Source organism: Terrapene carolina, unplaced genomic scaffold (genome assembly GCF_002925995.2).
Source record: "Terrapene carolina triunguis isolate 2854851 unplaced genomic scaffold, T_m_triunguis-2.0 Scaffold126, whole genome shotgun sequence".
Lineage (NCBI taxonomy): Eukaryota > Metazoa > Chordata > Testudines > Emydidae > Terrapene > Terrapene triunguis.
Genome location: NW_020664477.1, coordinates 393,639 through 417,571, shown reverse-complemented (window position 1 = coordinate 417,571; position 23,933 = coordinate 393,639). Strand labels below are relative to the sequence as shown.

The 23,933-nt window shown below is 42.3% G+C and overlaps 1 protein-coding gene across 1 annotated transcript in view; it reads right to left on the bottom strand.

The window, feature by feature from the left end:
- The window catches only part of LOC113406702 (follicle-stimulating hormone receptor), a 155,506-nt gene extending 137,737 nt beyond the window's left edge, over nt 1–17,769 (bottom strand). The window contains exon 1 of the mRNA XM_026652614.1: nt 17,585–17,769. Coding sequence (XP_026508399.1) covers nt 17,585–17,769 — 185 coding nt within the window. The remainder of the gene's footprint in view (nt 1–17,584) is intronic.
- Between the last annotated feature and the right edge of the window lie 6,164 nt (nt 17,770–23,933).

Sequence of the window (23,933 nt, the reverse complement as noted above, 5' to 3'; positions counted from 1 at the left end):
TTTGCTTTGGAACATGTGCACAGTACAGGACATTAATTTTATTTAAAAAATACTATATGAAACAACAACCAAATATTTTTAAAAAATTAAAAATATTTATAGCTGCCTCCCCAAACAAAATGTAAACTGCCAGCCCTGAATACACTTCAACAATCAAATATAGTATAAATGCAGAGATTTTTGGCAGGCTACATGCCATCCCAGAGGTGGGAGAACTGTGCAAGACATATTTTTCTTTAATTAATTAATTTTATTAAGTGGATAAATTAAATCAACTCTACTAACCTACCCCAAATCAGGCTACATGCACTACTAGAAGGTGCTCAGATACTATGATGATGAACACTGTATAGGAACCTATATACAACTGTAGAATGGCCTTCATTCTTCCCAATAGCTATCCAGAAGCCTTTCACATAACTGACTTCTAACTTATATATCTTCAGGGACATAATATTGAACATTTGACAGAAAATTAAGTTTAAATCCATAAGTGGGTTTCTATTGTGATCCAATCTGAGGCAGATTTCATAAAGTTTTATGGCAAGCAATGGCCTTGCCGGCAGATATACAACTCACTCAACTCCAGCAGAAACAAGAGGTTGACTATACTCTGGCTAAAACTTCAGCAAAATACCAATTATAATTCAAGTGCAGTGTAAATTATTTCATATTCAGACAGGAAGAAAGATTTTCCCCGCAGTGTCACTTACACTGTAATGATTATTGGATGGAAAAAAACGAATTAGATGGGCTGGAGATCAGTGGCTTATCTGGGCTGCTCAGCTGGAAGGCAGTTAGTAAAACATAATATTCCGTATTGAGTATTATGCTATTTGGAACTTCCCCTTTCCTCCCCAATATTTCTTATTAGAATTTCAAAACACAAAAAACCCACATACGTTACCAGCAGGAATAGAAATGTAGGGCTGTAAATCTTGCCATTCTAAGGAAGGTTGTTTAATTAAAAAAAGCAATAACTTGCTGAGACAGAGAATAATTAAAGGGGTCTAATTTGTATAAGAATTTAGCTTCATCTAATGTTTTCTTCAGCCTATAGACACAACCATTGATAACTCATGTGAGAACAATGCTGGCACAACTCAGCCTCTTGTGTTAGCCTAGATGTCAGTGCTGGTTACCAAACATTAAGATAATACAGTAAAAGTTATAGCCCTCTATTAGGGCCTGATCCAAATAGAATCAATAGGAGACCTTGCCTTGAATGCAGTAAGTTTTGGATAAACGCTATGCACTGTATGCGAGTTTGAATAATATACATTATTATTCAATTATTATTATTATAGCCATTTAATGACATAAAAACAAACCTTTTTACCTAAACATCCTGAGCTGGAATATTTTAACTTGTAATATCACTTTATATCAACAGTTTATACCAAAATCTGTTGACCTTACATTCTTATTGGACTGTATCCACAATCAGCAAATGAACTGTACATTAGGTACTGTACATGTTATCTAACTGATAGTCTTTGGTGCAAAAGGCTCATACTCAACTGGGCCTTGTTTTGCATTGGGAATTCTGTTTTTTCATTAATACCTGCAAAAAAGCAAAGGCTATATCACTACCATTCTTGAAATTTCTTTGTGAAGTTTCATATTATATATATATATAAATAAAACTTCACAAAGAAGTATACACACACACACTTCAAGAAACAAACTTTCTTCAGAGGTGTTATGAAGTTTCATACCATGTCTGAATTTCCACCTCTAGTTAAAATCTCATTATGTAGGGATATATTTTTGCTCTGTTTTGTGAGGTGAATAGTTTGCGCAAGAGTTAAATGATTAGCTGGATTTGCAAAAAGAATGAGAGAGCTGTGGATTTATGTAGTTGATTAGTCACTTGAGAAAACGTACTGTCTAGGTTAGGATCTAAAGTTTTCTGAATACATTTACCATATCTGGACTGTTGGGGTAGCCTTAGTGCTCAGCAATTCAGTACTTTTATCTAAGTTTCTTTTTTATTTTACAGCTACATGCAATTTGTTGCTGGAAATACCTTAGTCAAATGGTAGTTACAGTAAATATTACTGGAGAAGGTCATTCCGTCTCTGACTATCACAAAAGAAAACAAGCTATACTTTGCTGTACTAAGAAACTGAACATAGCACTGTGAGTCTGTCACTTTTAAAGGATGTTTATTTCCTAGTGTCTTGCTTATCACACTGCAGTATTTAAGAGATTGTTACTACTGCAGCAGTTCAGTAGTCTTATTGTGTGAGTGCCATTGTTATTACAATTCACCAACCCAATATTTAGATCACCTGTTCTGAATTATTTAAGACTAAGAGTACTCAGAGGAAACACTGAAGTAAAGAATGGAAAGAGAATAACTTAATTGTCTAAGTTGGCTTTGTAGGTGTTCTTTTAATCTTTATACCTCTCCATTGCTCTCCTTCATTCAAGGTCAACCCTACAAATACACAGACTATATCTGCCTACGCACTTCTGCTGGCAAAGCTAGCACCTGATGTAATGAGTCTTACTGTTTCAGTATTTGGAACGGGGGTAGGGGGAGAACAGTGCTTATTGGTTGATTTGCCACTTTTTTGATAGCATGTTTCAAGTCACCATCATCTTAATTTAAGACTGAGTTTTTTAATGAGTGACAAAGAAAAACAACATCAAGAATTCTAGGATTAATGTACCAGCTGAATACATCTTGGAAATGTGTGGTATTCGTCTGATTGGTATGAGAGGTGTGCCTATGAATTCAATACAAAGCTACATTATATAAAAAGAGGGACTTGTCGGCTGTCTTGACCTTAACCTTATACTTTGAAAGCGGCTGCAGTGACGCAGTAAAGCCAAAACCCTACTTGGAAGGACCATATTTAAGCCAGCATGGAGTCTGGGTGTTCTGCCTTCATGTGATTCTACAGAGTGCATACGCAAGAATAGCATATACTGTACAGAAAATTAAGGCCTGATCCAAAGCCCACTAAAGTCAACTTTTAAGCAGAAGGGATTGAGAATTTAATCTATTGCTCATAGATGTTTGATACCAGCATGTTGTGGTTTAGGATAGTTTCTAAAATGAGCATGGTGGAGGCACTAATGCTAAAGAGTGAGGCCTGGCAGTAAAAAGAAAAAAAAAAAGACTCCCATCTCTCCAAAGTAAATGTTAACAAGCACTCCATGGACTGTAGAAAATCTTCAAGGAGACTCCCTGGTGGAGCTCTGAAGCACCCCCTGCCTTATTCCCTATTTCTGCTGATAACCACCACTGCGTTCCTTCAACTTGGAGGACATTAAGCAGCTGAATCTATACTAGAACCAAGGCCATTCCTTGGCAGCTTGAAGGGGAAAAAAGATTCAAAACCTTGAACAAAAAATGTGGCCTTCCTGTATCCCAGTGTGTGAAAGCATTTCTCCAAGACTGTGTTCATGTCTCTGCCAGACAAACATAATGGCAAGCATAAAGTGTTGGGATCCCACAATCCTTATACTACAGGGCAGTCCCCTTCCATACTATGCCAGTGGTACGAGTGGAGGCCTTTAAAACTATTGATTGATAGGCATTTCAATGAGACTGAGTGTTGAGGTTGCACTCTATTTCTGTAAAGCACCCAAACCAAGTCTCTGGATCCAAAGACCCTCTAACTCTGCAGGTGAGGTGATCAAAAACTCAATCTAAATTTTGCAGATTGGTCCCATATATGTTCTTTGCACACATGCACATGTAAAACAGCAGTAGCTGGTGTAAGAGTGACATTAGCCAGAGAAAAATTAGACTTACTATGTTATATAAATATACTGTAGATATCTATTTCCACATACAGTTCATCTATTTATGAAGGGATATAGCAGAGGAGAGAGAGGCACAGAAAGAGAAAAGCTAAATTTATGCAAAAGTATCTCCTATACAACAGCTAAATCCGTCAACTTAGTAAGCTATCTGCAGTCCTGGTGACCATAACTGATCTATCAGTTATCTGAAATTGAAATGCCTGCAAAAAAATCTCTACCTCAACTGTCTTTAAATTTACTAACTTTAACAGTACTCTGAAATGTTGCTCTTCTAATAAAATGACAGAAGCTGATATAAGAAAAAGTATAGAAATGACGAAGGTGGAAAAGGTGATGATGCAGAATTATGTCAATAAAAATAAATTTTAGGAAAAAAGACCAGAAGAATATATGCATCACTTGGACATTACAAATTTAAGCTATAACTTTGTACTATATTATTTAGGATGCACATGACAGCAGGTATGCATTCCATGCTGCTAAGTATAAAGCTCTTCTATGATGAGAAAAGTTATTATAAAGGCATATGAAGGTACAAGAGGTACTTTAAAAAGCCCTACAAATATATCGCAAAAGAAGTGTACACTAGAGATTAGTGCACTGACTGGGTTTTTATTTCACCTCTGCCATTGATCTGTGACTGTGTGCGTACCCTCGTGAAAGTCATTTCTCCTTTGACTATAGGGTGACCAGGTCTCCAGTTTTCAACCGGAACATCCAGTCAAAAAGGGATCCTGGCAGTGCTGACGTGTAGGGGCAGCCAGGGGGCTCCACATGCTCCACATGCTCCCGTCCACAGTTCTCGGCCAATGGGAGCTGCGGGGATGGTGCTTGGGGCAGGGACAGCTTGCCGAGCCCCCTGGTTGCCACTACGCATAGGAGTCAGAGGGGGGGGACATACTGCTGCTTCCAGGAGCCACCTGAGGTAAGCACCTCCAAGAGCCTGCACCCCTCACCCTCTCCCATGCCCCAACCCCCTGCCCCAGCCCTGATCCCCCAATTCCCCCCCCCCCGCTGCCCTCAGTCCCAGCCAGGAGCACCCTTCTGCACCCCAAACCCTCATCTGCAGCCCCACCCCGTAGCCCACAACCCCAGCCAGAGCCCTCTCCTCACTCTCAGACCTTGGGTGACAGGCCAGTCCTCACTTACAGACAGCCCCCCAACCTGAAGCAAATACTCACCAGCAACTACACACCACACCACAGAAACACTAACCCAGGCCTTGTTAACACTGGTTCTCCACTTGTAAGGTAACTCCCTTCTCTTCATGTGTCAGTATATTGATGCCTACATCTGTAATTTTCACTCCATGCATCTGAAGAAGTGGGGGTTTTTTTGTTTGTTTTTTTTTCTTTACACACACGAAAGCTTATGCCCAGATAAATCTGTTAGTCTTTAAGGTGCCACCGGACTCTTTGTTGTTTTTGTGGATACAGACTAACACGGCTACCCCTCTGAGTGTATTTTCTGAAACCCTGAAAGCAATAATGCACGTATCTGTCATATGATGAAATGGGGGGCAAGGAATCAGAGATGAATCCAAAGTTTGATGTTAAAATCCAGATCCTAATTCTGCCAAACTATGTGGTGTGGGGGAGAGGGAGAGTAAAAGGGTGAGAGGACCAGGCCCATTTCCAGAGAAATATCAAGAGTTGTTACAGAGGGCAAGTATGACATGGACTTCAAAGAGGTATATAAAGAAAACCGGTCACATTCTTAACCTGCCAGCTTGACAGTCTTCCTCTAAATTAATTTTTAAAAAGGTATTTTTAACTATTTTCCTTCCTCCACCCATTTTCTCAAGAGAATATTTCAGTTACAAAAAAGACAGAACCTGCCTCCTCTCCATGCACCCTCCCCTGGTAACTTTATCAAATATGAAAACAAAAAAAGTTCAAATATAATTGTTCTTCTATCTCCCTTGCCTACCTCCTAGGACACCAGCTTAAAAAAAAAAAAACCTCTCGCCCCCCCCCCCGCCCAAAGAAACCAAATGAGGAAAAAGCAAAGCATTTGCCTCGTCCCCATCTTGCAGGATTCTCACTTTCATGCTATGTTTGGAATGTGCATATAGTACATCAGAAGCCCTTTTATCTAGCTCTGAACAAAACTGTGTCCTCCTCTTTCTCCCCCATTCCTCTCAATAACATTTTCATTCCTTAACAACACTGTTGTTCTCAAACCCAAAGTTTCCTTCGCTTCATTTAAAAACATTTCAAAGAATTACAGTAAATAGTGTTCCCTCCCCCACCCCTGCCTCCCTCCTCCTCCTCCAGAGAATTTGAGCAGAGAGTTCTGTTTCCAGAAACATTTTGTGATGTTTCTTTCTGAGTTTAATAACTGATCGTTCCATCTGTCTGGAGTGTTTGTTTTTGGGGAAATTAGATGAGATACATAGCATTCGTCCCGTTAGAAAATAGTATGCTTTCTAAGCCTGAACTTGAGAAACATTTTTGTTATTGGGCCAGGGATTCTTAAGGCATTTTTGATATTCCCAATTATTTTCTGGAATTGGATGATTCTTCTAACACTTCTGTCAGCATTTGTACAGAACAGGTTGTGATGCTTTTTGGCCACATACATAAATGGAGAGTTCTTTGTTTTCTGCTCTTGATTCCACAAGCAATGGACCTGAATTCTACTGGACACTGGGAAGACAAATATTGGAAGAGATTGAAAGGAAAAAGAGATCAAGTAAATCTTGAACTCCATGCTCCTGCAACTCTTACTCATGCATGGATTTCAGTGAAGCAATGAATACAAGAACAAAGGCCAAGGTGTTGCTATGCTCCGTATTACAACGCCTATCTGATTTAGGATTATCAATGGGATTTATGCTCCCAAGGGCCTAAATCCCTTTTGAACATGAGATTGAGGCCTCTAAATCAGTTAGGGTTGCAATGCTGAGTTGCAATGGCTAGATATTTTTAAAAAATCTGGCCCTTAGCAAGGATTGGATTCATATTTATATGCTTGAGTAAAGATGGCTCAGTAGGACTCCTTATTAAAGCTAACGTGATTGCAAAGCAATTAGGAAGAATAATTTTCTATATTCTCAGAACTTGTGTGAAATCCAGGCTTGAATCTGACCTATGAATTGATATTTTAATGACCTAAATTTTACTGCTACAGAGAGCAGTCTAATCAAACAAGAGGAAAAGAGTAAAATAATTTACATGTTTTGTCTGGAAAGGTCAAGTTCTGAAAAAGAATGTGACCATTTCTACTATGGTGTTTACCCATCAAAGGCAAAACCAATATACACCATTATGAAAAATAGCACATACCTTTTATAAGATATTTTTTGGCACAAAGATTAATCATTACCAATAGCTGCTGTTAAGAGTTAGCGGTCTCCAACAATGAACAGCTGACAGGGGGCCTGATCCTCAGCTGGTGAAAATGTCAATTTAAGTTAACTGTGGACATGTCCCAAATACTTTTTAGACTTTCAAAGCTGTTACACAGTTCACTATTTAGTGTTTCTACTTTAGCTAGTTTTCCTAGAAACTGTTTGTTTTTTCCTTTTCTTAGAAATAAGAAAATAGATGAAAGATGGTAAATATTTAATTTGCTGATACTTTTCCAATGCACTTCTAATGGCCCCTACAACATGTCAAAATAATTTGAACCCCTCAGCATCGCAACTTAAACTAAAGGAATAACCCCATAGTTTGCTGCAGTAGTAGGTGGTTATCCTGCGTGGATTAGCCACAACTATGACACTTACTTTTCAAGAGCGTTTAACAATCTCCTTGAAGTGTTTCAGTGGACACCTTTAAAAATTTTTACCCTGTCTGAGGGATTCCCTTGTATGTAGTTTCAGAAATATTGCTGGAAATAGAAAAATATTTCAAAACACTAAGGTCAAACTTTAAAGAACACAAAAGGGCCAGTGTTGCAAGGCCTAAAGTCCAGATACATACCTTTTGAGTAGGTGCCTAACTCTGACTAAAATCAATGGGATGACTAAATCCCATGTTAAAAAGGGAATTAGGCACCTAAGTCTCATTGAAGAAGTGAATGGACTTAGGCTTCTATGTACCCAAGTCGTTTTTGAAAATGGGACTTATATTTTAAAAGTTATTTAGGGGTGGATATACGGTTGCCAACTTTCTAATCGCACAAAACCGAACACCCCCACCCTGCCTCCTGCCCTGCCCCTTCCCTGAGGCCCTACCACTGCCCCACCCCCTGCTTGCTCCATCCCCCCTCCCTCTGTCGCTCAGTGTCCCCCACCCTCACTCACTTTCACCAGGCTGGGACAGGGAGTTAGGGTGCGGGGGGGGGGCCTGAGGGCTCTGGCTGGGGATGCAGGCTCTGGGGTGGGGCCAGGGATGAGGGTTTTAGGGTGCGGGAGAGGGCTCCAGGCTGGGGCAGGGGGTTGGGATGCAGGGGTATATGCACTCTGGGCTGGTGGTATGGGCTCTGGATGGGGCCAGAAATGGGGTTCAGGGTGTGGGAGATGGCTCTGGGTTGGGGTAGGTGGTTGGGGTGCAGGAGGGGATGCGGGGTCTCAGCGGCACTTATAGCAGCTCCCAGGAAGCGGCTGCCAGGTCCCTGCGGCCCCTAGGCTCCTCCCTGGCTGCCCATGTGCTTAGGGGCTACAGGGACCTGGTTGCCGCTTCTGGGAGCCACACTGAGCTAGGGCAGGTAGGGAGCATGCCTTAACCCCAGGCCCCCGCTGTGCCACCGACCGGACTTTTAATAGCCTGGTCAGCAGTGCCAACCGGAGCTGCCAGGGTCCCTTTCTGACCGGGCATTCTGGTCAAAAACTGGACACCTGGAAACCCTAGGTGGTCCTAAATATTCATACAGGTGCCTAGTGGGATTTTCCAAACCATGTAGGCCCAAATCCTTAAAGGTATGTAGGTTCCTATCAACCTTTTTAGGCTCTAAGTGCATCATTTAGGCACCACTGACATTTTCAAAACTGCTTCTCAGCTGCCTGCTCACCCTGCAGGTGCCTAAGTCCCCAAGGCACCTAGGTTTCTGATTGTCTACATTTGCAAGCCTTGACACCTTCCACCCCAGCTAATGAGCAGCTCTGATCCCTAGCTCAAGCCAAAGCCCCGGAACTCCCAAAGCGAGATATTCAAACTAGGCAGGGAGCACCTATCTCACCAGCCAGGCCCCGCTCATATAGGCATGTTCTGAGCATGCCTAAGACCTGATCCTGCCACCCCCCTCCCCCATCAGGAGGGCCCAGTGTAGGCCACCAATAGGTTGGGGAGCAGCACAACACCTGCACAAAAGACAGATGGAGCACAGGGAAACATATGACTAGCATAAAAGGTATCAGGCATGAGCAGAAGACAGACAGAAGGTTTTGGCTGCTAGGGAAAGGGCTACCTAAGTAGCTGATCTGGGTTAGGTGCCTAACTCCAGGAGAGGGTTCACAGCGGAGGATCCTGAGCAGAGGGAGGTGCCTCTCTCTAGTCTATCACCCAGGTGCACCAGGTCAGCTAGTTAAGTACTTAAGACCCAGGATATGGGAGACTCAGGTTCAAATCCCCACCACTCTGTCCAAGGGGAGCAGGAACTTGGGAGGAGGGAGACCTTGGGTTAAGTTCTTGCTTCTCTTGGACAGACTATGGATTTGAATCGGTCTCCCACATCCTGTGAGATTGCTCTAGGACTATTGGCTATAAAGGACCACCACCTGTAGGTAAGGCAGCCTCAAAACATACCTACTGGATCAAGCCCCAGAGGCTTGATAGGCAGAGGAATGCGTAATTTGTGAATCTGCTGGGGCTTAGGTGTGAGCTAGGCATCAGGTGGCAGCATGCATGCCCCTGATGGACACTTGGGTGCCTAAGAAATATAGGTGCCTACCGGGTTAGGCAGCACCTAAGCAAGGTTTGCGAGGATTTAAATGTCAGATTTTGGAGCCTAAAATAGCATTTAGGCATCTGAATCTCTTTGTGAATCTAGCCTGCAATGCTGAGTGGCAAATGCCCGAGTAACTTTGAGGATCTGGGACCTAAATCCCATTGATAGCAATGGAAGTTAGGCATTGAGATGCTTTTAAAAATCTCACTAGTGCCTATCTGCATTTTTAGGTGCCTAAATATTTTTTAAAATCTGGCCCTTGGATCTTACAGTGCTGACAATGAAGCCCTGAGTCCTATTGTCCACACCTGAAAGTTAGTCTGGTTTAGTAGTGTGTGAATTTAAAGTGAAATAGCTATGCCAGAGAAGACTCCATGTATGGACACTTATCCCACATTAAGAGTGCCTTTTTCTGGTTTTGCTTAGTCCACTTCCAAAAAAGATCAAGCTAATTCAGAACAAGGCACTCTTATTCCAGACAAGTGTCCACACATGAAGTTATTCCAGAATAGCTGTTCCCAAATAACTCTACGGGCTTGTCTACACTTACCAGGGGATCGATGCATGGTGAGCGATGCATCGGTAGTCAAAGACCTGCTAAATTGACTGCAGATTGATCTCCCATGGACTCCTGTACTCCACAGGAATGAGAAGAGTAAGGGGAGTCAACAGGAGAGCATCTCCCGTTGATATAGCGCAGTGTGGACCCCGCAGTAAGTAGATCTAAGCTATGTCGACTTGAGTAACGCTATTCACGTAACTCAAATTAGATCAATTTGCCCCTGTAGTGTAGACAAGGTCTCAATGCAGATAAATCTTCAGACTTCTGAGGCTATGTCTACACTTACAGTGCTGCAGCTACGCAGCTGTAGCACTTCAGTCTAAACACCCACTACAGTAACGGGAGGGGTTCTTCTGTTGACCTATCATTTTCTACATCGGGGGCTTAGGTCAGCGTAGCTACAACTTTTAGGCATATGTATTTCTCACACCTCTGAGAGACAAAGCAGATATAAGTTGTCAGTGTAGTTGCAGTGCTCAGTCTTTCGACAATGGGACTTAGGGTAACATTGTCAAAAGTACCTAGAACTTTACATGCCCCCATTCTAACTACTAACAATGTTCATATTTTGATATCATCAGAATTTCTTTTGCCAAAGTATCTTGGCTACCTCTGAGGGCATGACAGATGTGATTAATGAAATTTAACATTAAACAAGAACAGTCAATAAACACTAAGACATGCTGTTTTCATTTCCACAAGATCCTCTATGTTGCTGACTCATTGAGTCAGGAGAAGTTGCAGAAATAATACATATTGTTGAAGAACTTGTGTGGAAAATGAATGCTGAGAGCATGGTTCTTCGCCATCTGGATATGAATTCATTTCTACTCAGACTCCAACCTCCAATTCATCTATCTTCCATCTTGCCCTTGCAAGTCTCTCAGGCTTCCTGGCTCCCTTTCCCCTCACCACAACTTAGTCCATCTACCTTTGACCTCATAGGTCTCTCATCCTGGCTGTGTTTCTGCATTGGACCTTGGTATTGTATGCTCACATCTCATACACTATGTATTCTGGGAAACTCCTCTTGGGTACAACTTCTCGTGCCATGTTTGACTGGAGTAGCACCAGGGTTCAGGGTAGAGATGAAGACATGCCTGACTCATTAAGACAATAAAATGTTGCACCTGCATGGGGCTTTTCACCTTCCAAACAATAACTAGTTAATACAACATTGTGCAGTAGGCAACTTTTTATGACAATCACCATTGTACAACTGAAGAAACTGAAGCAGGGTATGTAGGTGAGTGGCCCAGGGCCACAGATGGAATCAGCATTGGAGCCAAGATTAGATATTCTAGACCATGCTTCTCTTTACGCCCCTAGGAATTCAACGAGTGATGGAACCTGATTGTGGTAGAGTGCTGGGATGAAAGGAATTAGAAGGTGAAAGGGAATTGTAGGGTGAAATCCTGGCTCCATTGAAGTCAATAGCAAAACTCCCATTGACTTCAGTGGGACCAGGGTTTCAGCTATAGAATTTACAAGTTAGATCATCTACTCCATTCCCCTGACAAATCTGAATTGTCTATTTTCTAAGGCTCAGTCCAGTTAATTTCTAGATATTCAAAAGGTAGACAAAGGTCAAAAGCATGGGGGTGGGAGTGACTCCTCCAAGAGCAACGTTGTGTGGAGGAGGGAGATGAAAGGAGCTAAAAGGCTGAGGCAAGGACTCAGGCCACCAGAAAAGAGGAAGTGCAGGGAACTGAGTTTTCTGAATCAGAACCATTATGGGATTTGGTATTTTTCATACACATCCTTGCTGCTGAGAAATCTGAACTTGATTTCCAGACTGGGCTCTGATTGATTTCAGGGATAGTGGGAAATGGAAAAATGCAAATTTACCACTAACATGAAATTAGACACACACACACACACACACACACACAAAACCTATTTTCCTATCTTTTGTGTGCAAATTTCTTGCTTCTTTATCTTTTCAGACTCCATCTGATTTTTCGTGTTTAAGTTTTCCACCCCAACTCCCTCTATTTCCCTAGACTTTTGTTTTCTCTATCCTTTGTACTAATTCTATTCTTTTTTTGACCTTCTGAATTTATTTAATTTCTTTCTGTTCTTGTCTTATCCCTTCTCCTATTGGTTACTGAATGTCTCTACTTCTGATGTTTCTGCTCCTGCACATACTTCTCCCTTCTTTGCCTTTTTCCTCTGCCTGGGCCTGTTGGCCTTTCCTTTCATCTTCTTCTTTGTTTTATCTCTTTCATTCTCTCTCCTTCCCATGGTACCTTCTGCTTATATGACTGTATTTCTTGTTTAGTACTCTGTTCAGTTTTCTCCTCTCCTCATCTTTTCCATGAATAGTATCTAGTTCCTCTAGGTCCCTCAGAAGGACTTTGGAAGAGCCCAAGATGACCTATTCCAGGTTTTACACTGAGTCTAGTGCATGCTGAGACAGGCCTCAGAAGACCTGATTCTCCTCTCACAAGCTTTACATCTGTGTAATTTGATTGACTTCACTAGAGATAGTTATAATTTATACCAGTGCAAGACAGAAGAGAATCAAGCTGTTGGGGGCTAGTCACTTCTGTTTTAGGAGCCCTATTGATATTTGCACACAACTACATTTCTCATTATTGAATCTCAGAGCCTGGACTTAAGTATCTCTTAAGTAACTTGGCACAAGACACCTTGTTTTTAATACAACTGACCAGCACTGTTGAAAATATGGGAACAGCTAATTCCTGTGATAATTACCTGATGACAGCATAAGCCTTTATTTTATAAATTTTGCTACACTAAAGATTGAGATAATACTATAGCAAATCCTGATGCAAACAATAGGGTTTGTAGCTGTTGTTCAAGTTGTTAGATTTTACATCTAGCTTGTTTGTGCTTGATCCAGAATTTGCTATTTCAAGGTGGCTGACTATTCAATGGTCAGACATCCACCCAAGCTTGACATGATAGTCTAAAAATAAATAGCTTTGAGCAACAGTACAAAGACTCCTGTGCAGAAGGCAAGAAAAATCCAATGTTTGTGGTTTGCAGAGGTTTGAGAGAAAATGGTCAAAATATATTCCTTACCAGTGGTGATTCATCCTAAACAGGGCCGGCTCCAGGCACCAGCTTGTCAAGCAGGTGCTTGGGGCAGCCGCTCCGGAGAGTGGCGGCCCGTCCAGCTATTCGGCGGCAATTTAGCGGACGGTCCCTCACTCCGCCGCAGATCGTGACTTTTTTTTTTTTGGGGCGGCTGCTTGGGGCGGCCAAACCCCTGGAGCCGGCCCTGATCCTAAACCACTTGGTGAAACTGGAATGCTGATTTTCAAAATGTACACAATACATGTGGTGAAATCTTGAGATGGGGTGACCAGAACTGCCCATGATATTAAAGGTGTGTGGCAGATCATGGATCTATATAGTGGAATTATGATATTTTCTGTCTTATTATATCCCTTTCCTAATGGTTCCTAACATTCCGTTAGCTTTTTTGACTGCCACTGCACATTGAACAGATGTTTTCAGGGAACTATCCATAATGACTCCAAGATCTCTTTCTTGAATGGTAACAGCTAATTTAGAGCCCACCATTTTGAATGTATAGTTGAAATTACGTTTTCCAATGTGCATTACTTTGCATTTATCAACATTGAATTTCATGTGTCATTTTGCTGCCCAGTCACCCAGTTTTGTGAGATACCACCTCCCCTCAGATGAAAGGCCCTATAGAAGAACAATGTATTGTTATAAGAGTGACTTCTTTCATGGTATTTCTACTTCCACTCCCAGATGAAAACATGAAGTACAGCGGGTCAGACCTTTTTGTTGTTAAGTGTATTTTGTCAAATCTCAAGAAAGATCTGTTTTAAAAAAAAAAAAAAAAAAAAAAAAAAAAACACCCTAAAGAGTTTACCCACACCTAATTTAATGTCAACAGGAAGAAGAGAGACAAACGTTAAATATGACTTCAAAAACTTTTAAATCCTAAATAAGCATAATGTCCTATATTTAAGAGGGGTGCTTTTAATTGACACCACTGGTTTTTAGAGATGTCTCCCAACTGGCTAACCAACCCTTTGATACACTAATCCAAAACTTTCTTTCTATCTGAAGTCTCCACCTTTGATTTCTCGTGGGTTATCACCAGAGACACTCAGCTGGCCACATTCTGGACAGACTTTTCAGCTGGATGAGGCCATAAGAAATGCAAGAACCATCTTTTTGTCCTGAACAGAGCACCTTCTCCCTCAGGCAAGAATAAGAAACCATAATGGAGGTCTCCTTCTTGAAAGCTTGGACCCTGCCAAATTCCATCCAGGCAGGCCTCCTAAGCCAGCAAGAAAACAACTGGAAACAGAACCTTCTCCTTCCAATGATTTGGCCTATGCACACAAGTAGTAGTCATGGAAACAATAACTGCAATGAGGGCCACCACCTGTGACTCGGACCTCTACATCATTTCTGGACGGTAAGAACAAGCAGAACTCCTGTGAACTCTCCTGACAGATCGCCAACACTTCCTTTGATGAGGTGAATCAGTGCCTGCTCTAAAGTGTGCAATAGCCCAAACAATAATGAGGAAGCCATTGTGAAATGCTGGAGAGCCCACAATCAACTCCTAATGTCTGAGCTCCCATTTCTCAGTAAGGTAATCAAGAAATCAAAAAAAGACTTATGTCACTTGTTAGCAGCCAGTGTCTGAGATTTTCCTCTCAGTCAAACTTCAGGTCAGGGCATGATTCCAAAACAACACATGTTGCTCTTGAGTAGATGACCCCTTTCTGCCAGAGTAAAGGGAAACATCCATACTCATCCTGTATTACTTCTCTGGTTTAACTGATACAACAAATCACCTGGTACGTCTGTGCTGATTCTAAGAAACTGCTGGGGTGGAACAGAGACACCCTGAAATGGCTCCCGTCCTTTCTTTTGGACTGACCCCACAGGTTTGCAATGGGCACGTCTTCCTCCATTTCTAAAGCTTTCACATATAGAGGCCCAGGGCTCATCATATTATTCAGCATCTATATGAACCCATTAGGAGAGCTAGTGAAACAACAGGGTGAAATGCCAGAAGTATGCTGAAGACACCCAGATCCTCTGTCTCATAGACTTTAAGGTCATAAGGGACCATTGTGATCAACTAGTCTGACCTCCTGCACATTACAGGCCACAGAACCTCACCCACTCCTGAAATAGTCCCCTACCTTCTGGCCGAGTTACTCAAATCCTAAAATCATGGTTTAAATACTTCAAGTTACAGAGAAGTCACCATTTACACTAGTTTAAACCTGCAAATGACCTGTGGCCATGCTGCAGAGGAAAGCGAGGAAAAAAAAAAAAAGAACAGTACTGTATTTCTGCTCTCTCTCACACAATCAGCACCTGAGTGAAAAGCAGCTGGCAGAAGCTGAACCCTGGCAAAAAGAAATGATGCCAGCAGAAAGAGGAAAGCATTTGCCTCTTTTATAGCACCCCCATTACTGATTATTCTGATTATTAAAATGGTCCACAGACGGCGGATCCTTTTGGACTCCTAGATACTGTTGAAGAAATGAAAGGTTAGAAAAGAATCTAGCTACGTTGAGAATCTGCAGTGCTAGTTGGAGTGCACAGTTAAATCAGTACCTCTGACCCACAGCAAAGAGTACCTTGAGTAGGAAGGTGCCATTTTTACAGTCCCTTTACTGACACAGCATGGACCTTTAAGGCTTACCCATCACTAGTTCTGACACAGTTCATGGTGAGGGTCTAGTTCCATTTTCATTTACACAGATGTATATTAGGGATGACTATGGGTAAAATCCTGACCTTACTGAAATCAATGAAAGTTTTATCATTGACTACAATGAGGACGAGATTTCATCAAGGGATGTAAAACTGGTGTAAGTGAGAAGACAGTCTGGCCTGTGTTTCTAACTCTCATGGCTATAATTAGATACATAATATTTCAAGAAGAAAGCATTTATTTACTGTTTTTAAACATACAAAGGCTTTCTCCAAATAGCCTGTTTCAGTAATTACACCCCGCAGGGTCAATAGTCATTCTGAGAAGCTGGCTAATTAGCAATCCCCTGATAACTCCTTAAATGGCTGACCACTCCTTACTAAGCCCCCACTTTAACAGGTGCCTACGTTTGGAGTTCCATTTCCTTATAAAAACAAGGATATACTGATTTGTGTAGTCCCTAGATGGCAGATTCTAACTGTGTAATCTAAAGAAACAAATCACAATTAGCCATCTATGCTTGGAGTGTGGTTCACCCAGGCTTTAGACCACCCAAATAGTACATGGATTATTTTTCCTCTAGTTGGTTGTATAATGATTTAAATATTCACTGCCTTCCTGTAGTTAATTTAGTCATTTTTTCAAGAGTCTCACTGCAGTCTATTGCTTTTACTTAAGCTGCGTGCCTAACACAAATTTTGACCACCCCTTCTGTTAATTAAAAATAAAATCTTTTGTGCTCAAAAGCTGTGGGATAATTTTAGTATAACAGATGTAAAATGATCAGCTGTGTTATTCTGCCTTGGCCCTTCCATCCAAACTGGCTGCTATAATTACTATTAAAGGATTTACCCAGGTATGCTTATTTTACATTAGGTTGTGGTATTAGTTGATTATGGTGTAGCTGCTTTAAAGCAAAGAAAAGAGAGAACACACTTTGGCTTATTTTAATGGTCAATATTGGCTTTTGTGTGAATTATCTCATTAGCCTTGTCACCAAATTAGAAGATATCTGATGTCTAGTACTGTACATGTCATCCTATGGGAAACAACTAGAAACTCTAAGAACGATAAAGCAATTAGCTGAGACCACACTAAATCTTTGCTTTATTTATCATCATTAATGCAGTCAGTGTTTCCATGAATTATGAGAATCACCTTTTTATTCAGAAATTTTTTTGGGGTGTGGGTGGGTGACTGATAACCCTGTAAAGTGCTACACATGAAAACCACAAATTCCTTTTTGGCAAATCAACACTTCTCTAGAGAGTTACTACTGTACAAACAAAACGTTTCCTAAGTTCCTTATGGCAGGTAAAACATGGTACATATTCCACTCAGTTATGCTAAAGCAGGTTGTAAGGAAAGCTTAGATTCCTAGATACTAGGATAATACAAATAATAAAAAAATAGATTACTTTTGAAGCAATATTTGCAAACTTTGCAATATTAACTGATCTTTTCTCAACTAAGATGTTAAAATAGAGATTAGAGTAACAGAGGCTCTTATTATACAGAGTATTAAGGTTTTGAGGGGGATATGGTGATTTAATGAGTGTGACAGGGTGCTCTGCTTTTAAAACAGCTGGTATAAGTCTCTTACATGAACCCCTGGACTCCTCCGAAACTTAGCATGTTGGCTTGCCAAGCAGCAGTTTATTTTGCAAGATAACAGCAAAGCTGCTGCTTGAAAATTGCAACAGCTCCCTTTCCTTACTTACAGTTCAGTAGAGTTCCTGGGAATGTCCTGAGGAATCTGGATCACTTTGCTCTCCTGACAGATGAATATCCTGTCAGAGCACTGACAGAGATGATGCTGACATCCAAAGCAATCACCCAGGAAAACCACCAAACAGATTAAAAAAAAAGACATGTTTGTCTTTACATATGTGCTCTCCTCCTTCATTTAAAAGGAAGGCTCCACAGCCTTCTACTGCATGACTAGAAATGACTCCTCTAATTGAAGATCCGCCTTAAAAGCTGAAGTGAATCATGTGATTCTTAGGGGATGACTTGTTTGAAAGTTTCATTTCATGGCCTGTGCTCCACAAGCATTTTAGGGAAGGTGTAGAGAGGAGTTGTATGCTAACAGGAACTTGTTAAAACATAAAATAAGTTTTATCACATAAGTGGCGTGGATGAAGCCACAGAACTTTAATTAGATTATTAAAGTGTTTTAAATCTTTTGCATATTTACACTGCAAAAAGTTCTCTTTCTATAGCTGTGTTTTGCATGTACAATATTAAACAATAACTTGTAGGGACCAAGAACTTTTACCTGTTATTGCTGGATCCCTCTCTCCTTACAAATGCCGCTGGCTTTTCTAGTCAAGGACTTTAATTCTTTGCTAGTACTTTGTGACTTCCTGTGGCAAGCGCACAAGAATTCTATGGTGGATTTTACTGAATAGGGTCTTGACTTAAAAAGGATGCAGTCTCCAAAACCAAAGCAAAATACACATTTTTAATTAACATTTCTCACACTCTTAGGGCACAGTTTGAGCACATTTGTTGGCTTGTGTCTTTGGAGAAACCCTGGTGAGAGAGCATGCAGGGGCAGTAAATGGTTCCTGATGAACAAGGAGTTAATTTAATCTCCACTCCCATGTGGAGGAACAGGGAAGGGCTACAAGAACAGCTATCTGGGAGACAGAGGAGGAAATGTCTTCAGGAAGGCAAGACTCTATCTTGTGGAGTTTATCCATTTACTTTACACTCAAGTTAAATTATTTTTCTGTCCTGTTATAAGAATCCTTGAGAAAGAGACCTTGCTAACTACAACTGTTTCCTTTCACTGAGTCATTCTACCAACTTACACCAGCTCATGTCCACAAGAAATAGGAATTTAGACCTCTCCCTCATTTTCTAATTGAAGCTTTGGAACTAAAATTAAAAGGCCACGTCCTATGGTCTCATCCTCAGTCCTCTCTCAAACAAACTGCCATTGATTTCAATGCAAATTCCATATTACTTCACTGAAGCTGGCTTGAGTAAAGACTTTGAGATTTGGCCAAAAGTCAATAGGACTAACTAAGATTAGTAAGATTTTTCTGTGTTGAATCTCTAGTTCTTGAAGCCTTTTAACTGGAATTGCTGTTGAAAGTACCAGGATATCAGAGGTTTATGTGGGGCAGAAGAACATTTAGCCAAAGAGAAATGTCTTAATCTTTTATGTTGAAACTTATTTATATAAATGATCAATATATTCACTACATGAATATGCAAAATATTTTGTAAAATGCAATAACACTATGTGAACATGTCCATTAATTAGTACCCATCAGAAAGGATAGCAATACAGATCTCAATTTGATTAATTTTGGGTCCATAAACCCAGTTACATCTATTGTTTGGTCATGGTAGAAGCCATATATGAAAGAATTGGTATGCAGGAAATTAAATTTAAACCATCATCATGGGACACACAAGTATTTTCCCAATTATTGAGTTTTAAAGCTACAGCAATCAAGATATAAATAAGCTTTGCTTTACCAGTATTACCAACTCCAACCATTTAAAAATCATGAGTCAAGCTCACAAAATCATCAGCTTTTTTAAAGAGATGGATTCAAGCTTTTCTTTGCAATCATGAAGGCTAGCCTTTAAAAAAATAAAAATAAAAATAAAAGCTACAATTTTCATGAAATGGTATGAGTCTAGGGAGCCAGGGCTTTAAGAAAAAACACCATGTGTAGTGAGACTCAATAAAATGATGGGAGCTGGCAACACAGGATTACCCTCTGCATTAGAGCCAGTCACTGATTCACAACTATCACCTAAGAATGAAAGGAGTTTCTTAAGCCTACTGGAGTTGATACAAAATTTTCAACCTTTTCTCTTAACGGACAAACTCTGCTCTCCTATGCAACTTTGAAGTGGGAGTTGCTCCATTGACTTCAGACAAGTTATTCTCAAATTACATCAGTGAAGGCCACTGACTACATTAGTTTACACCAGCTGAAGATCTGGCTCTGTAATACTAGTACAAGGACACGAAAAAAATATAATCACTGACTTTTAATACAGTCCCAACATCAATTAGACTTGTTAACCATGGCCTTAAAATAGTAATCTGTGACCAAGCAACTGTGTATGAAAAAAGAGTAAGGTCTGAGAAAAAGCAGCAAACTAAGTAGGAGAATAAAGCTGTTTATAGCTCTTCTAAATATATTCCCATCATCATGGCTAGAGCTATAGCTATCCTCCACCTCAGAATCTATGGTGTTGTTGCTTTCAATACTTATTTCTGATTTACAATTATCCACCACTGACATGGAGTTAAGATTCTTCCAATATTTTGGGGTTGTTTAATGCAAACACTCAAAAAATTACATAGTTATTTAAGGCCCTTGGAATTTTGAACATTTTGTTCCCCTTTTAAAAGAAGCACTAGAGTGCTATCTACCAGATTTTAGGACTCCCTCGACAGAAGAGTGATTCACCAGCCAGTGTACACCTTCATGGCTGTGTATGGCACAGCAGACTCCTCTTCCTTGCTGCTCCCTCTCCTCAGCCACTCCAAACTTGTGGTGATCCCCGTGTGACTCAGCCTCTAGCCAGGTTATGTTCAGTCCCATCCCTTAAAAGGTAACAGAATTCCAGAAACAACAGTCCAGTGACATTATGCCAGGTCTTCAGCCTGACTCTGGGATCAGTGGTTTATACCTTTTATTTCAGGTGCTTTCATGCCACCTTCCTTGGTGATTGGTAGGAGAACACAGGCCCTCCCTCTACACTAGGAACACTATAGCAAGCAGCTAAGGCAGAGGTGGGCAAACATTTTGGCCCGAGGGTCACATCTAGGTATGTAAATTGTATGGCAGGCCACAAATGCTCACAAAATTGTGGGTTGAGGTGCAGGAGGGAGTGAGGACTCCAACTGGGGGTGTGGGCTCTTGGATGGGGCCAGAAATGAGGAGTTTAGGGTGCAGGAGGTGGCTCAGGGCTGGGGCAGGGGGTTGGGGTGCAGCTGGGGGAGTGAGGGCTCCAGCTGGGGGTGCGGGCTCTGGGGTGCAGGAGGGTGGGACCAAGGGGTTCAGAGGGTGGGAGGTGAGTCAGGGCTGGGGTAGGGGGTTGGGTGTTGGAGGGGGGTCAGGTGTGCAGGCTCCAGGCGGCACTTATCTCAAGTAGCTCCCGGAAGCCATTGCATGTCCCCCCTCCAGCTCCTACTTGGAGGCACAGCCAGGCGGCTCTGCACGCTGCCCTATCCGCCGGTACCACCCCTGCAGCTCCCATTGGCCGTGGTTGCTGGCCAATGGGAGCTGCGGGGGTGGCACTCGGGGCGGGGGCAGCGTGCGGAGCCCCCTGGCTGCCCCTACACATAGGAGCCAGAGGGGGGACATGCTGCTGCTTGTGGGAGCCACACGGAGCCATGGCACACGTGGAGCAGGGAAAGCCCCGGAACCTGCTCCCCGGCAGGAGCTCGAGGACCAGATTAAAATGTCTGAAGGGCCGGATGCAGCCCCCGAGCCGTAGTTTGCCCACCCCTGAGCTAAGGCCTCCTTCCTCAGACTGCCTGTGACTCCTTGGGCTACTTCCTACCTCAACACCTTTTTGGGCTCACTCCTCTACAAACTCTTCACCCCTTCACAGACTCAGCAGAAGTCTTTCCTGCTCCTTTAACAAGCAACATCTCCCAGAATTTCTCCCTGAAGGCTTGGCTTCTGTCTGCCTCTCTCAAAGTTCTTTGCGTGTCCTGCTTTGAGCAGGAGGTTGGACTAGATGACCTCCTGAGGTCCCTTCCAACCCTGATATTCTATGATTCTATGCTTCTCTCTTTCCGTAGGAAAACAAGCCAGGTCTGCCTCCCTGCGGCCTTACCCTTTGGTCAAGGCTCACTTCATACAGGAGCTTGCTCCCTGTGGTTCCCAGTGTTTCTCATGGCCCTTTGCCACCACTCCTTGAGAAAGAAGCCCAAGGCCTACTCTCCCATGGGCCTCCTGCCTCCCTTCTACTGCCCTGAAGTCCTTCCTCTATAAGTCACCTTGCTCCTCTCAGCTAGGACTCCTCCTTAATTCTGCCATGCAGCAGGTCCTGTTCCTAAATTGTGTTTGGCCCATATTCCAGGTGCACAAATTGCTCTCTGACTCTAGTTGACTCTTTCTCTGCAAGTAAAGGATATACATCCAATCACAGACTTTTTTTCCATTGCAAAATGTTACAGTGCTAATTAGTTTATTTTAAAAGGAAGATTCGTAGAATCATAGAAGATTAGGGTTGGAAGAGACCTCAGGAGGTCATCTAGTCCAAACCCCTGCTCAAAGCAGGACCAACACCAACTAATTATCCCAGCCAAGGCTTTGTCAAGCCAGGCCTTAAAAATTTTTAAGGATGGAGATTCCACCACCTCCCTAGGTAACCTATTCAAGTGCTTCACCACCCTCCTAGTGAATTAGTATTTCCTAATATCCAAACAAGACCACCCCGATTGCAATTTGAGACCATTGCTCCTTGTTCTGTCATCTGCCACCACTGAGAACAGCCAAGCTCCATCCTTTTTGGAACCCCCCTTCAGGTAGTTGAAGACTGCTATCAAATCCCCCCTCACTCTTCTGCAGACTAAACAAGCCCAGTTCCCTCAGCCTCTCCTCATAACTCACTTGCCACAGCCCCCTGATAATTTTCGTTGCCCTCTGCTGGACTCTCTCCAATTTGTCCACATCCTTTCTGTAGCAGAGGGGCCAAAACTGGACTCAATACTCCAGATGTGGCCTCACCAGTGCCGAATAGAGGGGAATAATCACTTCCCTCCATCTGCTGGCAATGCTCCTACTAATGCAGCCCAATATGCCATTAGCCTTCTTGGCAACAAGGGTACACTGCCAACTCATATCCAGCTTCTCATCCACTGTAATCCCCAGGTCCTTTTCTGCAGGACTGCTGCTTAGCCAGTCGGTCCCTAGCCTGTAGCGGTGAATGGGATTCTTCCGTCCTAAGAGCAGGACTCTGCACTTGTCCTTGTTGAACCTCATCAAATTTCTTTTGGCCCAATCCTCCAATTTGTCTAGGTCACTCTGGACCCTATCCCTACCCTCCAGTGTATCTACCTCTCCCCCCAGCTCAGCGTCATCCGCGAACTTGCTGAGGGTGCAATCCATCCCATCATCCAGATCATTAATAAAGATGTTGAACAAAACCGGCCCCATGACTGACCCCTGGGGCACTCCGCTTGATACCGGCTGCCAACTAGACATCAAGCCATTGATCACTACCCGTTGAACCCGACAATCTAGCCAGATTTCTATCCACCTTATAGTCCATTTATCCAATCCATACTTCTTTAACTTGCTGGCAAGAATACTGTGGGAGACTGTATCAAAAGCTTTGCTAAAGTCAAGATATATCATATCCACTGCTTTCCCCATATCCACAGAGCCAGTTACCTCATCATAGAAGACAATCAGGTTGGTAAGGCATGACTTACCCTTGGTGAATCCATATTGACTGTTCCTGATCACCTTCCTCTCCTCCAAGTGCTTCAAAATGGTTTCCTTGAGGACCTGGTCCATGATTTTTCCAGGGACTGAGGTGAGGCTGACTGGTCTGTAGTTCCCCAGGTTCTCCTTCTTCTCTTTTTTAAAGATGGGCACTATATTTGCCTTTTTCCAATCATCCGGGACCTCCCCCAATCTCCAAGAGTTTTCAAAGATAATGACCAATGGCTCTGCAATCACATCAGCCAACTCCCTCAGCACCCTTGGATGCATTAGATCTGGACCCATGGACTTGTGCATGTCCAGCTTTTCTAAATAGTCCTTAACCTGTTCTTTCACCACTGAGGGCTGCTCACCTCCTCCCTATACTGTGTTGCCCAGGACAGCAATGTGGGAGCTGACCTTATCTGTGAAGACCGAGGCAAAAAAAGCATTGATTCCTTCAGTTTTTTTCCACATCATTTGTCACTATGTTGCCTCCCCATTTCATTAAGGGTCCCACACTTTCCCTGACCTTTTTCTTGTTGCTAACATACCTGTAGAAACCCTTCTTGTTACCCTTCACATCCCTTGCTAGCTGCAACTCCAGTTGCTTTTTGGCCTTCCTGATTACACCCCTGCATGCTCGAGCAATATT